The following is a 14509-nucleotide window of genomic DNA, read 5'->3' as shown; positions in this document are numbered from 1 at the left end:
GCTGGTGCTATGTAATGGTAAAGCATAAAAAACACAGTTTCCTGCTCTTTGAATCTGCCTACTTCCCTTATGCTTGGCCCTCCTGTCCCTGTTCTCTCTCCTTCCCCTTCATCCAAGTTCTTCCTATGGATAAGGTCTGGTACCTCTGGGACCTGGAAAGACCTGGCTCCACAGGAATTGCTTGAGTGCTCAAAGAGGAGCATTCTGGTGAGCATGTGGAAATTTGAAGTGATTGCATGATTTTGACTCTTCTTAAGTGTTACAAAATCAAAGCTTTGCTTCTTCAAAGTGGAACCACTTCTAGTAACTGGTGTTGTATTCCAATAGCAGGAGCCAAGTTCAGACCTGGGAGAGCTGTTTCAGGTTGGGCCATATGTTGCTCTGGAACAACTTTAGAACTGTTCTACTTTTTTTTTTTCAGTGAAGAACCACTTTCTCATAGGTCCAAGACCAGTGGTTTTTTTCCAGAATTATCAAATGGAGCTTCTTTGTTAGCTGGAAACAAAACCACATCTGTTCAAATTGGCTTGAGAAGAAACAACTGTGAGCTCTCCATGTAAAGGAGATGTGGGTGGCTCATATAGTGGCTTCTAGTCTAGGTCATATTTCATTTTTGTGTGCCCCCTCTGATTCTCTCTCACTTCCCCCTTCTCCCCCTCCAAAATAATTTGGAATTGTAAGGCAGCAGTTGATAGAAGCTGTTTTTATTTCCAGTAATAATAGCAATTCTTGGTATTTAAAGAATGGGCCTTAGAAATCAAATTAAGTTGATTACTCTTGTGGCTGCAGAGGAGCAATCTTCTTGCAGAACTTGAAAGATAAATATGTCACTAGGAAATTTTCTGATGCCCGAAATTTAAAGTGAGTTTCTCCCCTCCCCTCCAGGGAATCAAACTTAACAGATGTTGATACTGCTTGCCCTGTGTAAATGAAGAATGAACTGTATTGAATGAGTGGATTTTTACTTATTTCTGCCTTTTGCAGCACAACCTTGCTAATACGATGAAATCCTCACAGCTTGGCTGGATTTCACTCTTTCTTTCTAGGCTTGAAGGTCTTTGAGTGTGTGTAAGGGTTGCATGGTGGAAGGTTGTGGTTCTAAGAACATTATCATCTAGCAGTGGCAGAATGAAGCAGTGCTGGTATGGTATATAGTTCTCAAGATTTTTTTCTAAAACTTCTACTTTTTCCTTCTAGAAAGTAAGAATTCTCTCTATATAGATGCATATATATGTGTCAGTCTCTAGAATAGGATCTGGAACAGTATTCTGGACTCTGTGTTTGTAGGATTAACTCTGTAAGTGAAACAAGCTGTGCATGCTGATTGCTTGTCTCTTGCCTTTCTTGATGGAGTTTGACTGCTGTCCTTCCTCTCTGCCCCTAGGATTGTGTGGTGGCTGTGCAGCCCTCTCTGCCACCTGCCTCCTCCTGCTCTGTACTTCTGGCTGGAGACCATGCTGTGGTATTTAACATGTGCCTGGGAGACTAGGAGCACTAGACTGAAAAGATGAGGGGAAAAAAACCCAATCCTGGCCTGAAGCAGAAAATGTGTTAATGAGAAAAAACATGGACCGTATACAGGGAGAAACGATCATGGTACCAAACAGTGGGGGAGGAACCTAATTTTTCCTGAAACTTCTGTCAAGTCAGAGTTACTTTGAGAGTTTGTTACCTTTCAGGAGATAGATGAGAAATGGTGACAGAGGAAGCAGCTTAATTTTCATGGAAAAGTGTGCACGCTTTCTGGGATTTAGGCAGGCTTCAGTTGACTGTGTGACTGTTCTGTGGAAAATTTACATGGCAATGATGAGATGCTGAAAATGCTGATGAAGGCAGTGGGTTTTAAAGAGTCCTCTGAACAATTCCCAAGTTGGTTCCCACATTTTTCCAGACTTGCTGTTTTTGACAGGCTTGCAGCTTGCTTGTGAGAGACACTCAGTGAAAAGTTTGGTCGATGTTCTCCATTTGTTAGCTGAAGTAATAAGTTTATGGCATCAGTGGAGTTAATATTTTCAGTCCTTTACCCCGTAGTATTTGACTAGGTATGTGGCTTTGGTCAATAGCTTTGTGAAACTCCAGTATGATAAATTAGCTGTCTCCATTAATCCTTTGACTTTACAAATAACAATTCCTGAATCATTTTATTAGCCTAATTATTCCTGTGGATGTTTGAATGCCTCTGAGGTATTGTGACTGTAAGTTAAATATAGATGAAATTTGAGAATGTTCTATAAGGCTGATGTAATGATTATGTTACATAGCTTTTAAGCTGAGCTATGCTTATGCATTTCAATAAATTAGAACTAGAAGCAGACTGAAAATTTGAAGCCCTTCTGTATTTCTAGTCATGCTTTCAGAAGAACTGTGTACTTAAAAGTCTTGCAGATCAAGACCCATGTTGAATGTTTTTGTGCTGAGTATACCTGCTTAGGGTAGTGGTACAAAAACAGTTAATTTATCAGACCAGAAAAATGTTGTGTATTTGTTGATCATGGTTTCTGTTTTGTAGGAGTAATATGAAAAAGATATAAGCTTGAGCTATTGCTTTAGACTTCTGAGAAGCAACATACTCAGATTCAGAAGCATAGCCATTTCATTATAAAGTTGCTTTTTTCTTCTCACTTATTTGCTTTGAAGACATTTTATTACAGGGACTGAATTTAAACTTATAATTTATTCCTGTTAGTGTCTTGTGCTTCTAGTCTCTGAGCCACTTCAGACTAATAATAGGAACTTCATTAGAATGAGATTAGAATCACCTGATGAAAATTTAATGATATGATAGTATTTATATTGCTGCAACTCCTCCATTGCTTCATGAGAAGTAGGTATGGTGTTTTGCTTGTAGTCTGTGGCCACAATGGACTCCAATTCCAGCAGGCACATTCTGTTAAGGGGGACTAGCTGAGGATGATTTGTAGCTCAACTCTGCAGTATTAATTAGAGATCTTTATGACAGTGCAGTAACAATAATGCCTTTGTTTTGGTAGATTGCTGTTCTTCATTCTCGGAAGAGAATGGTGCACTATGTGGTGACATTTGGAAGACTTGGAAAATAGTGCGTTCATGGTATTAGATTGTTCCAAGTGTTTACTTTCAAACTAAATGAGAAACAATAAAATATGCCAACTAAATCAACGCCAACATTTGTTTATAGTGCTACTTCAGAAATGAACAGTAATTCTCTTTTAACAGCTTTTTTTTCTAGGCAGAAGTCTGGTTCAACATAGCAAATCTTCAATTTATCCTGTTTGTATAAGGAGGAGTTTCATGGAGTTCGGATGATACCCTCATAAGGTAACTTTGGTCCCACAGTGAATATCAGTGAATACTTCTCATATAGTTATGCAGAGGGTGAGTTCTGCCTTCCAGATGATAAGATTTGTATGCATATTGAATAATATTTTCTGTATTGATTATGGAGCAACAGGCAGAATGAAATGTTCAGAATCCATGTTTCTCTTTGTGTGAGAATGAGTGATAATAACATGGCAGATAAAATCCATAAATTCTTAAACTGAATCATATCCTTTACTTTTTTCCATGCCCTTTTTTGGGAAAATGCAGAGTGAATATGGATTTGTTGGATTCCCTCACGTGGAGTACAGTACCTCCACATTTGTGCCCATGACACATCAGCCGCAGTGTAATCTGTGTGACAGGAGCTGCCTGTGCCCACGGTGTGCTGGCCAGGCTGTGCTGCTGACCATGCTGCAAGAGCAGCGGCAGCCTGGATGAAAGAGCCTGCTGCAAGGTCTTTGGCTGCTACTTCTTCTGTTTCTTTCTCCCTAGCAAATTTGTAGTATGAACAAAGTTGGATTCTTTTTCATTTTAAAGGATGCACGAGCAGATCTGCTTACAAAGCTAATGTTAATTGGAGAAGGCCCTGTGTGCCTCAGAACTTTTCTTCTCCTCCTCTGTCTATTATATCTGTTTATCAGATAGTAATACCTCTTGTATAATACATATGACATTATTACTTGTGGCTCAGCTCTTTGTTTTGGTCTTCTTGAGAATCCTTTCGGAAAACCTTTAAAGATGATCCGCATTCCTGCCGGCACGTTCTTTTACATAATCTGGCCTAATGACAGCCTAACAGAGTAATCTTTCTGTTTTTCCCCCCAGGTGCTGGGCTCCAAAGGACATATTTATTTAGCTAGTTATTTTTCATTACCCTTTAAAGAAAAGTATTCCTTTAAATCCTTTTATGTAAGGGACTGTTATGTGTAATGTTGCTCATTGTTCATTGGCACAGGTGTTTCCTAGTCCATAAGTTTGGTGAATTGACAGGTTACCTTTATATACTGATACAAAAGTGGAGGCATTTTAGGTGTTCATTAGGTGAGTACAGCTGAACAATCTCTTTGCTGTCTGACATGCTACATACTATTTCTTGGTAGCATTGAATTCTCAATTTTTGCTGTTCAACTTTTGTAAATTTTAGTAAAATCCATATTGAAACAGAGTGTAGTTTATTTTGCCCTTTCACCTTTTTTAACATTAATAATGGCAGTTCATGTGGAGGTAACATGCTTGAGAGGAGAGATCATTCCAGGTACAGAACTTGACTTTCACTGCTCAGTTCAGTTTCATACTCTTTAGTTCATTAAGGTCTTAAAGTGGTGTACTTCATATTACTTTATAATCACAACTTTAGAACCATGATAGTGAAGGGAGTAGAAGTGTACTAGTTATATAAAGTGGTTATCAGATACTTCAAGCAGACCTGAAGCCATGGGACTTGTGAGGAAAGCGTAGGTTCTGCAAACTGGAACAGATGTACTTTTGTGTTTCACATTTGATGTCCATTAGTATATTACATGTTTGAAGTAGTGTGTTTTTTGAGAGGTTCTATGTGTTTTGGGGTCAGAACTGAATGTTTTTAGCTAATTTGTGTGTTTGACTTAGGTTCAGCCATATTTATTAAGGTGTCTCTGTGGTTTGGTTGTTTCCCTCATACCTTTTTTTTAGCATATGTAAGCAGAATAATTTTGTGGAGCATGAGAAGTAAATTGTGCACCAGAGAATAACATCTCCCAAAAATCTGCTAATCAAGGTTGTCACTAAGGTGACAGACAGGTTCTTTTATGGATCCTTGGCAGAATGATGATGGCACTAAAATGTAGTTGCAATTAAAGCTTTATTTTCTTAACAAGATATTATGATTACTGTAGCACAGAACTTATTATTAGAATGGCACAGGGTTTCTACAAACAGAATCAGTTTAGTACAATTTATAAGTAGTATAATGCAGAATTTATAATATGACAGCTTTAGATTTCCAATTGCCTAGATCCTAACATGATTTCTTACCCACTAAATAATACAGAATTTGTAATATAACTTAATTTTCTATTTCTATTCACGTGGATCCTCTACAGATAAGGTCTAAACTTAATCCATTATTTACTGTATCTATACAACAACCATAATCTAGACTTGAAGATTATATGAGTGTAAGAGTCAGTTCTCTGAGGAACAGGTGATGATGGAAGCATCCCTTGCTACCATAGGTCATGGGGCTCACTGTCCCTACTCAGGACTTGTAACTACTTGATTTTATGGACAGTGCCAATGCTCTGTGTGCTGTTACACCTCCACGTGCCAGGTTCATCACCACCACTGGGACCTGGGATGTTCAGTGCCAGTAAGGAAGGCAGTAATTGCCCTGATGCTCAGGAATCTTGAGGACAGTAGGGAGAGAAAGAAGAAATCTGGTTTGTCTGCTTAGTTCACGGGACCTTCAGGGCCTGAGAATAAGGGGAAAATGAATGAATGTGTGACCTGTTCAGTCACAGAGAATAGCTGCTTGGCTTATAAAGTTGTGTTAGTTACGCTAACCATCTTACAAGGGGTCAGGAGCAGGAGCTACTGGTCACACCAGTCTTATCCTGACATTTCCATAAGGCAAATTCCAGTTCTGATAAATCCAAATTCTGAAATAGTGGCAGTTATTGAATTTTGTATATAAATATTTTTTACTTATAAATAACACTTCTTATGAAGATATTTGAGATGTGGAGCACAGCAAAAGAAATTTAATCTTGAATAGGGTTTATAATAGGGGGCTTACCTAAACAGTCTATTTTGAGTTGCTCTTTCAAATTTATTTAGATGACTCATCTATTTTAAAGGACAAGTCAGGAAGAAGATAACACCTGTTGAAAGTGGACTGCTTTTCTTTAGGTTTTCTTTACCACCTGTGTTGTTGACATTTCTGTGTAGATTGTGTATGAATGGGAAGATGCTCTCATACCATATCTGGGAAGGTACCCTGTGAGCTCCGCGACCTTTGTGTAACATTCAAGGTTGTGTTAATTTTTGTGATGACACACACAGATGACCATTAAGCTGACTGAATTTTTGGCATCACTCCACTTTCCTTTGCAACATGTCTGCATTTTTCTTTCAGTGTAAAGTATGAAGGTGTGATTGGAGTATGTGCAGGTCTGTATTCAAAGACAGGCAGTAGGAGAGGCTTTGTGGTTGCTGTCTGTTTCTGATGCACTTCTAAAAGTTGATCCTCAACTTTGTTAGCACACTATCTTTCCCAAAATACTTGAATTCCTGTGTAGGTGCCTTCTTTGAAAAAGGGCAGGAATGTGTTTTTGTTATGTGCTGTATCTTGTTTTTCTAATTGATAGATAAAAGTTTTCCAGTGTTGAAATGCAGGGCTAAATATGCCTTCTCCTGTCATGTTGTCATTTTAAACACTAATCATGGTAGCACAGAGGCATAAAACCATGTTCTGCACTAAATACAGTATAGTGGGTAGGAAAAGTGGTGGTATGGGAGCTGGAATACTAAATGCACTGTTACATCAAAGATAAGACAATATGAGATGTGACTCTATGGGGTAGCAGAATGTATTTCTTCAGTAGTGAGGCATGGCTTTACTTCTGCCAAACTTCAACAGAAAGTGTCCTCTTGATCCACCTCTTATTTATGGCTTCTCCCATATGCTGAACAAACACAGTGGCTTTATTTTTGGTGGTTCATTTATTTTACTTGTATTAACAGAATTGTAGTAAATAAAACCTCTATGACCAAAAAAAACAATCTCTGGCTGAGGTTTAATTTCAGCGCTTGTCAGTCTCTGTTGGGAGAGCTGGGGAGGGGACAGTTATGAGGTGGAAGGAGGGTAGTGGGCATAGTCTCTGTTTTTTTATCCCTCCTTTTTAACTTTGTGCTTGTTGCTGGGTTTACTTGAATGCCCCAAGCATAGTTAATGAAAAGTCCGATCTTAGTGTGTTGATGGTATGGTATAAAGCTGACAAGTGCTAATATATACATGGCTCTAGGCAGAGGTCTCTTTAACAAGATAGTGTCTGAAAGCAAAAAGCAATCACTTAGGCTGATACTTCATTTCAAAACTGAAGAGTCACCATTGAATAAATCTGTGTCAGATCTAAGTATATCTGGTTTCACTTTCTGGCCACAGATTTCTTAAATACCTTTGTCAGTCAGAGTCAAACACTTTTAACATTTTTTAAACTATGACTTGTGGTGATAAATGATTATTTGTCAGATAAGACAGGCATTTCAGAAGAGTTTCTGCAGTGTAGTGTGTCTGGCTCACCGGTGGAGAGACGTAAGACTTCCACATTTTTCAGATAATTGGTCTAGATTGTCCACTTTTTTTTGTACAGTTTCATTTTGTCTTATTTCCTGAATAATTAGTTTGTGATTGATAGTTATTTGCTGTACTGTGATGGTAGAGCCCTCTATGCTCAAGAAAGTAAATTTCCATTCTCATGTGCTTTTGGCAGAAGAACTTTTTTCTGTTTCGCAGATTTGACAGGGAGCCGTAACGTAGTACTGCATAGCAAACCTCCAAATATTTTCCATAATTTATGTAGGCAAAACATCTATTATAAAAAGGTCTTTTGCTGTTTTGGTGAGGAAATAAAGAGAGTGGGGCAGAAAGTTAGGTCATTCTCTCCTCCTCCTGTTTTTCATGTGTTTGTGTGGTTTATTGATGACTGGGAATTCCCCTGCTGCCTTGTTCTGTATGGAGAACATGATGTCTGGTCAATGCTGAAGCTTGCTGTATCTTAGCCTCAGAACAGGTTGGACTAATAATTGCATAAAAGTTTTGTTGGAGATTTTCTATAATCATAATAATTTTGATGTGGACATTTAGACTATTTCTCTAGGGCATCATTGGGATCACAGAAATATTTGTAGACCTTTCGCATATTTGGAGAGATTTTTCAGAATTGTTTATACAATTTAAACAATTGTGTACTTCTTTTTAAAAAGTAGTATGGGATAAGCTAGACGTCAGACTTTGGTAAGCTACTCTCCCACAAAAAAGTAAGTAAAACAATTGAATAACCTGGTGATTCTGTAGCCATAATGATGTTTTTAAATGTCCAACTGCAAAACAAATTCAATTTTATATCACAGTGAAGAATTAAAGAGGTTACTTGTTGAATGTTGAAAATGCAGAACTAACAGTTTTATGTGTGGGCATAGATTTCATAGAACACTTAGTGTATTTTAAGTGAATTATGTCATAACCCTAATGGCTAGAGATAAGCAAAGTAGTATCCAAGTGAGTTATAAAGAGAGAGATTTAATCCAAGCATGAATTAAGAACACAAAGGGGGCAGAAATTGTTAGTAAATTGTATTTACGTAATTATTTTTATGTTCTTAACACAAGTATGATGTGAAGATGTGAAGGGAAATCATTACTCATTTTCTGTGAAGAAGTTAAGTTTCAGGAAGATTTAGGGTTTAGTATGGTGGTGCACATGAGCTGATTTATAAGTCATCTTTAGTCAATGGAAGTAATATGAAAAAAAGTGAATTATATTGAAACTTGTAGAGAGTATTGTGGAGTAAAAGCTAGAAATGAAAAGAAATTAAAGGTTCTTTGTTCACTGTTTCTTAACCAAAAGTATTGCTTTGCTACCAACACAATGTATTCTTTTGAAACTGAAGAGACTTGTTCAGCCAAGTGCTGCTCTGCAATATTTTGAAGTGCTGATTGGTTCACAACACAGTCAGTAATGCTGGAAATATGCTACACAATATTGCCTGAAATATACAGCTTATATGGCATAGCTTTCCAAGCTTGTATATAAGCACAGATGCTTTGTGTGTTATATAAAAAAACCTCCACATGTTCATGAGCGGAAACCTAACCTAGGTTTGATACACTCTGGAATCTACACAAAAGGAATCCTGCAGGTACACTGCATGTGAGTTACGTTGAAGAATGACCTAGGGGGGACTATTCTTTAGAAATGGGTTGTCTTGAGATGTTAAATAGAAATACTTCCCTAGCTACTTCATCCATTTTCATAGATGGATGTTTAATACTGGCTTTTTACAGATAGTCACAATTTAGTCTTGAATTTGAGGCTGACTTAAAATTTGTGTCCACTAATCAGCCACATTTAATAGGAGGTTTCTGTGTGCTGGGGGAGCAGAAGATGTGTATAAAAATGCAGATGGCATAGGTTGGTATGTAAGACTTTGTAGATTCTGAAAGAAGGTATTTAGTATTCGACAGTTGCTATTGCTGTCTAACCCTTCAGATACCTAGTCAACAAGAAAACTTACCATTATCAACAAGTTTCATCCTCCTCTTTGGAAATTAAAACCACTGTGGTGTTGTGGAGGGTCATTTGGATAGTGACCCAGAATACAGAGATCTTCAAAAGATGTTTGTGCTGGAATATTGTAGAGACTAACACTGAGCTACTGAAAAAAGAGACTTGATAAATCATTATTGTCTAATGACTTTTGTTTTTAAGGAGAAGAACATTGAAAAGATATGTTCATGATCTATTTCGGATACAGTTACTGTGCCACAATGAGTGGAAAGTGCCAGACTTTTATAAATAATGGAATAAATGAAGTGTCACATCATTGTATGAGGGATGTGTGCATGGGCAGTGTACAAGTGATATGGTCCAGTCATCTCACCTCACTGTGTATCTGTTTGAGACTTGACTTGTGGAGGGTAGTTAAAACTAAAATGTTAGTGTCAGTTGCTGATCATGATTGTTCAAACATCCTTCTCTTTGCCACTGGAAACAGGTTATGCGAGGGTTAAATTTGCGGTTAAAAGAAAAAGATAAAAAATATCTTTGTCAGATTTAGAACAAATTGAAGAAATTTGTTCAGTTAAGCTTAAATCCTGGATGAGTATTTGTGGAGATTTTATATGTTTTCTGTGACATATGTGCAAAGTGGAATACAGAAAACTGCTTTTAGGTTAAACCTTTTCAGAAAAGAAGTGTGGCCATATGTAGTAGGTCTTGATAAGGTTCCTATTGGGTGAAGCCAAATAGTTAAGGCAACTCTGTTGGTTCTGTTGCACTGAGGGCAGGATGATAGGGAGTGCATGAAGGGACAGATTGGCTGTAAGGACATGCTGACACTAGAGAGAAGGATGGCATCAGATGCATTAGGACAAGATGAAACTCCATGACCTGTTGTCTGTTGTGTAATCAGAGTAAGTAGGTACCTTGGTGTGGCCTGAAATTGCATTATTTCACTCCTAACTTTTGAAATTGGCAAAGAGAATTTGTCTGTAGCAGAATGACTTTTCCATTAGTGGAATAAACCTGTTGTTCCTACAAAGCTTTTTGTTGAGTCTGACCGCTGGTAGTCCTTTTGTTTTGTTTTTCTCCATAAGGCAACTGGATGTAGAGGCTTCATGGTTTATCCAGCCTGAGCTTTCATTATACACATATATATCATTTCCTACCAGTTTTCTAGATAGAGACTGGATTCTAAAAGCTGTCTGTGCTTTGGTTGGGGTATAGTTAGTATTCTCTCCTGTGAGGATTTTGGAAGACTTATTAGGCTCAATATACCTGAAGAAGTCCTACCTTTTGACAAGAAATGGTTGACTTTATTCTATGCAATCATTTTCTGTGATCTTAATTTGTTATGCTAAATGGTTTTCTGTGGCAATGTAGGTTCACTGTATGATAGGGCATTGCTTCTGTAGTGCGCTCAAATGCTTATCTGGATAGTCTGGTTTCTAACAGCCACTCCTCTGGAACACTTCACACTTGCTTCTTCAGTAGATGAGAAGGTCATCTCTTTATTGACATAAAAGGAGTCTTTTGATCAGATGTGAAAGCTGCAGGTTTTTCTTATCTGTATCCCTGGTTGTTCACATTGTAAGCCAGAGGAGGAGAGGAGAACATCTGTTAGGGGGAAGGAGACATGTAGGTACTAAGTGCCTGGCTTCTATTTCAGTACTTGAAACTGCATTTTCAAGTGGATTTTATATGTATATAGATCCCACTGAGAATGCAGACTGCGCAATTTGTCTTTACTGTCAAACTCCTGTATCGTGTAGAGTATTCAAAAAGCAGGAGAAAGAAGAAACTGGGTATATCGGCTTCATTCTAAACTAAGAAAGCTTTTTGCATTGCCGGTGCATCATATTCATGTCGTGAAGAACATCCCATTGCAAGTTGTCTCTGAGGAGAAAACACAGAACAATGTACTTTTTTTGCAACTTAATTTTTCCAGAATGTTTTGAAGTGTTACTTACTGCCATTTAATTTGAGGCAGCAGTCAAGGTTTCATCCTGGCAATGAGTGACTAATTTTTCTGTGTGCTTTTTCTCTTTGTCCTTTATGTGGCCTTTGTGTATGAATCTATTTTGAAAGCAAAGGTCTTTGGTGTTTCTTACAAGTAGAGAAAACTACTGGCATAGATGAAAAAAAGATGCATAGGGAAAATCTTGATCTTTGTTCCTATATACTTAATAGCTAAAAATTTGCTTTCTTTCCCCTGCTTTAACCTCCAGTTGTATAGCGAATGTAATGATGTCTACTGAATGAGGAATTCATTAAAGTGATGTAGATGAGTCTTACGTCAGCTGAATTGTACTGACTTGGTAGTTCCTTCCTTGGAACATCTTATTTAATTTCTAAAATCTCTTAATTCTTTTATTACTTACAGTATTGGAATTTTTAAAGGCTTTGTTCTGTAAGCAGACAGAACAGGACATGTCAATATTTGTCTGTGACCACATCCTGCAAAAACATGACTAGTTGGTCCTGTTGAGACTTTTTTTTAAAGATGAGCTCAGAATTTTGTCATGAAATTTATACACAGTTAAAAAGCTTTGTGATTTGAGTGAAAACATCATGTGAACGACAAAACATGAAAATAGCTAAGCAAATAGCAATTAAAACACGGACAATAACTTTCAGTCATGAGGTATTGTTGGTGCTGTTTTCAGATGTGCAGAAGGAAAAGCTCTCAATTGTTCTTAAGTCGGCTGGTAACTGAATCCACGTTTGTAGAGATTGACAACAAAAGGCTTTTTGTTCACAATTTGTATTCATCTAGGACATGCCAAATAAATAGAACATAGTGTATAAGCAGGCCAACGTAACATGTTGCTCAAATGACTTACCAGAAATCCATAATTTATATTAAAATATTTATAATTACAGGTAGAAGCTACTTTTTGGGGGGATTTTAGATTTCTGCATGGGTGAGTGTCTGATGTAATTGCTGAGAAAGCATATGCTGCTGTACGTGATGTGGCAGCAAGATGTGCAACGCCAGTAAAACTCTTTCTGAATATTGCAATCATTTAATTTAGTGAAGCAATACTGACTGGGGCAATGCCAGTGGGTGCTTGATAAAAAAGCAACAAGACCTTTTACTCTTGTTCAGAAACAGAGCATACTAAGGGAAATCATTCTATTCCTTTCTCCCATATTTGTTCCGTTTCCCCAGGCTTTGTTATCATCGTAGTTGTGTGACCGTATGTGATTTGCACGCCAAGGAAGCATGACTGACTTTCTCTGCTGGGCCATTGAGTAACTTTCATCTTCCCACCCTTGGTGTGATACTTGTGCCTCCCGTGCTCTTTAGAAGAATCAGCATGCTTTTTGTAGGATGTTACTCTAATCATGATGAATGAGCAGCAACACTGGTGGAACTGTAGAAGATGTGGCATGTACAGTTTTTCTGATATTTTTCTGTTCTTTGCATACTGGGAACAAAAACCTGGCCTGAAAGAACAGAAAGAAGTAACATTTGATAAAGTATACTCCCCACCCCACTGTGTAAGGCTTTAAATTGTATCAACTGTGCAGGTCATGTACTTGATTAAAACATATGTGTCCAAAGACTGGTGGTTCCCAAACTATGACATGCAGTGAGGTGGTGGTTGTGTCTTGATAAATGAGCACATCATTTTGAGTTGTCGTCTTCAGAACTTTTTGTGGAATATGGAACACAAACTTTGAGGTTTTTCTTCTCCATTTGAGAAGTGTGGAAGGTTTCTTGCTAGTGGAACTGTATGCATGTGGGGAAGGCACTGAAAAAGGATAAACAGCAAATTTGAAGTTCTTATCCATGTGGTGTTCTTATGCTTTTCACTGGTTTAGACTCCTGCTATATTATTAAGACTGTGTTGCTTCTCTGCCCTTTTCTAGGTAGCGGTGCTACAGCAGTTGTCCAGGCAGCGCTGTGCAAACCAAGGCAAGAGCGAGTAGCAATAAAGAGGATCAACTTAGAAAAATGCCAAACCAGTATGGATGAATTACTTGTAAGTAAATCAGGGGGCACTATATTGCATCAAGGCTTACCTTCTGTTTTGATTTTGTGTTTTGCTTGGTCTGAGAGTGAGGGTAGAATTTTATGCAGGATGTGAGAGAAGGATTTGAAAATAATCTGAAAGACTTATTACCCTTCCCTAAAAATATAATTTACCGATGTGTATTTTCTAATGTCACAAAAAACAAGATGTGCAAACTTGAATCTTGGGATAACCAGCTGGGGATAACTGTGGGAAGACCCTAACCCCTTGTTTTCTGGAGACTTGATTTTTAAGAGATTACTGTCTGGTTGTCTGTCTTTCTTAACACTGAGGAAAGATGTGTTTTCCTTTCGTTAAACACTGATAAGAATATGAAGGTAAAATTTAGTAGGTCTCCTTAAAATGTCTAAACCACCAAAAGATGTTGGATCACTTTTTAATGATAACTTTTAAGGAGAAAAGGAGGAATGGCTACACTGCCATCTACACAAGGGAACTCTTGATAAAGCTAATAGCATGTATTTATCCGATAGGCCCTGAGAAGCTTTCTGAAGAATGCTGTTTGTTTGGGCCACTGATCAGAGAAGAAAAGGACCTTGTAAGAGGCCCTTGGTAAAGGAACTGCAAGAGTTTTTCCTCTGCACTGGTTATGGCAATCCAGACAAAGTCACAAAGAACTGTTAAAACCCAAAACCTATACTTTCTAATGCTCCTAGTTAGATGCTTATAAGACTAATGCGTATTTATATATAGGCAGCATAACAAGATTTTAAGGACACAAAACCATTCTAAAAGTGAGAACGCTCTCTTCTGTTCCACAGGTTATACTACTGCCTAGAGACTGTGGGCTTTTTCTAATGCAGAAATTCCTGCCTCTGAAGGAAATGATCTCCTCAGCAGGGAATTGCCAGTGCAAAAGATATCTTGAATTTGATACAGAGGGTATGGTCCATCCAGTTTCTTCAGATAAAAT

General features: G+C 37.8%; 1 protein-coding gene across 3 annotated transcripts in view; it reads left to right on the top strand.

Moving 5' to 3' along the window:
* STK39 (serine/threonine kinase 39) overlaps positions 1-14509 on the top strand; it is an 83486-nt gene that overhangs the window by 6098 nt on the left and 62879 nt on the right. For 2 of the 3 annotated variants that reach the window (XM_071562342.1, XM_071562339.1), the window contains exon 2: positions 13433-13545. In XM_071562342.1, the coding sequence (XP_071418443.1) occupies positions 13433-13545 (113 nt within the window). Of the gene's footprint in view, positions 1-3195; positions 3298-13432; positions 13546-14509 lie in introns of all 3 variants that reach the window. The other variant, XM_071562340.1, reaches the window with a different exon arrangement.

Source organism: Pithys albifrons, chromosome 8 (assembly GCF_047495875.1).
Source record: "Pithys albifrons albifrons isolate INPA30051 chromosome 8, PitAlb_v1, whole genome shotgun sequence".
Lineage (NCBI taxonomy): Eukaryota > Metazoa > Chordata > Aves > Passeriformes > Thamnophilidae > Pithys > Pithys albifrons.
Note: the sequence above shows the minus strand (reverse complement) of the source record. Positions and strands in the feature narration are given on the sequence as shown.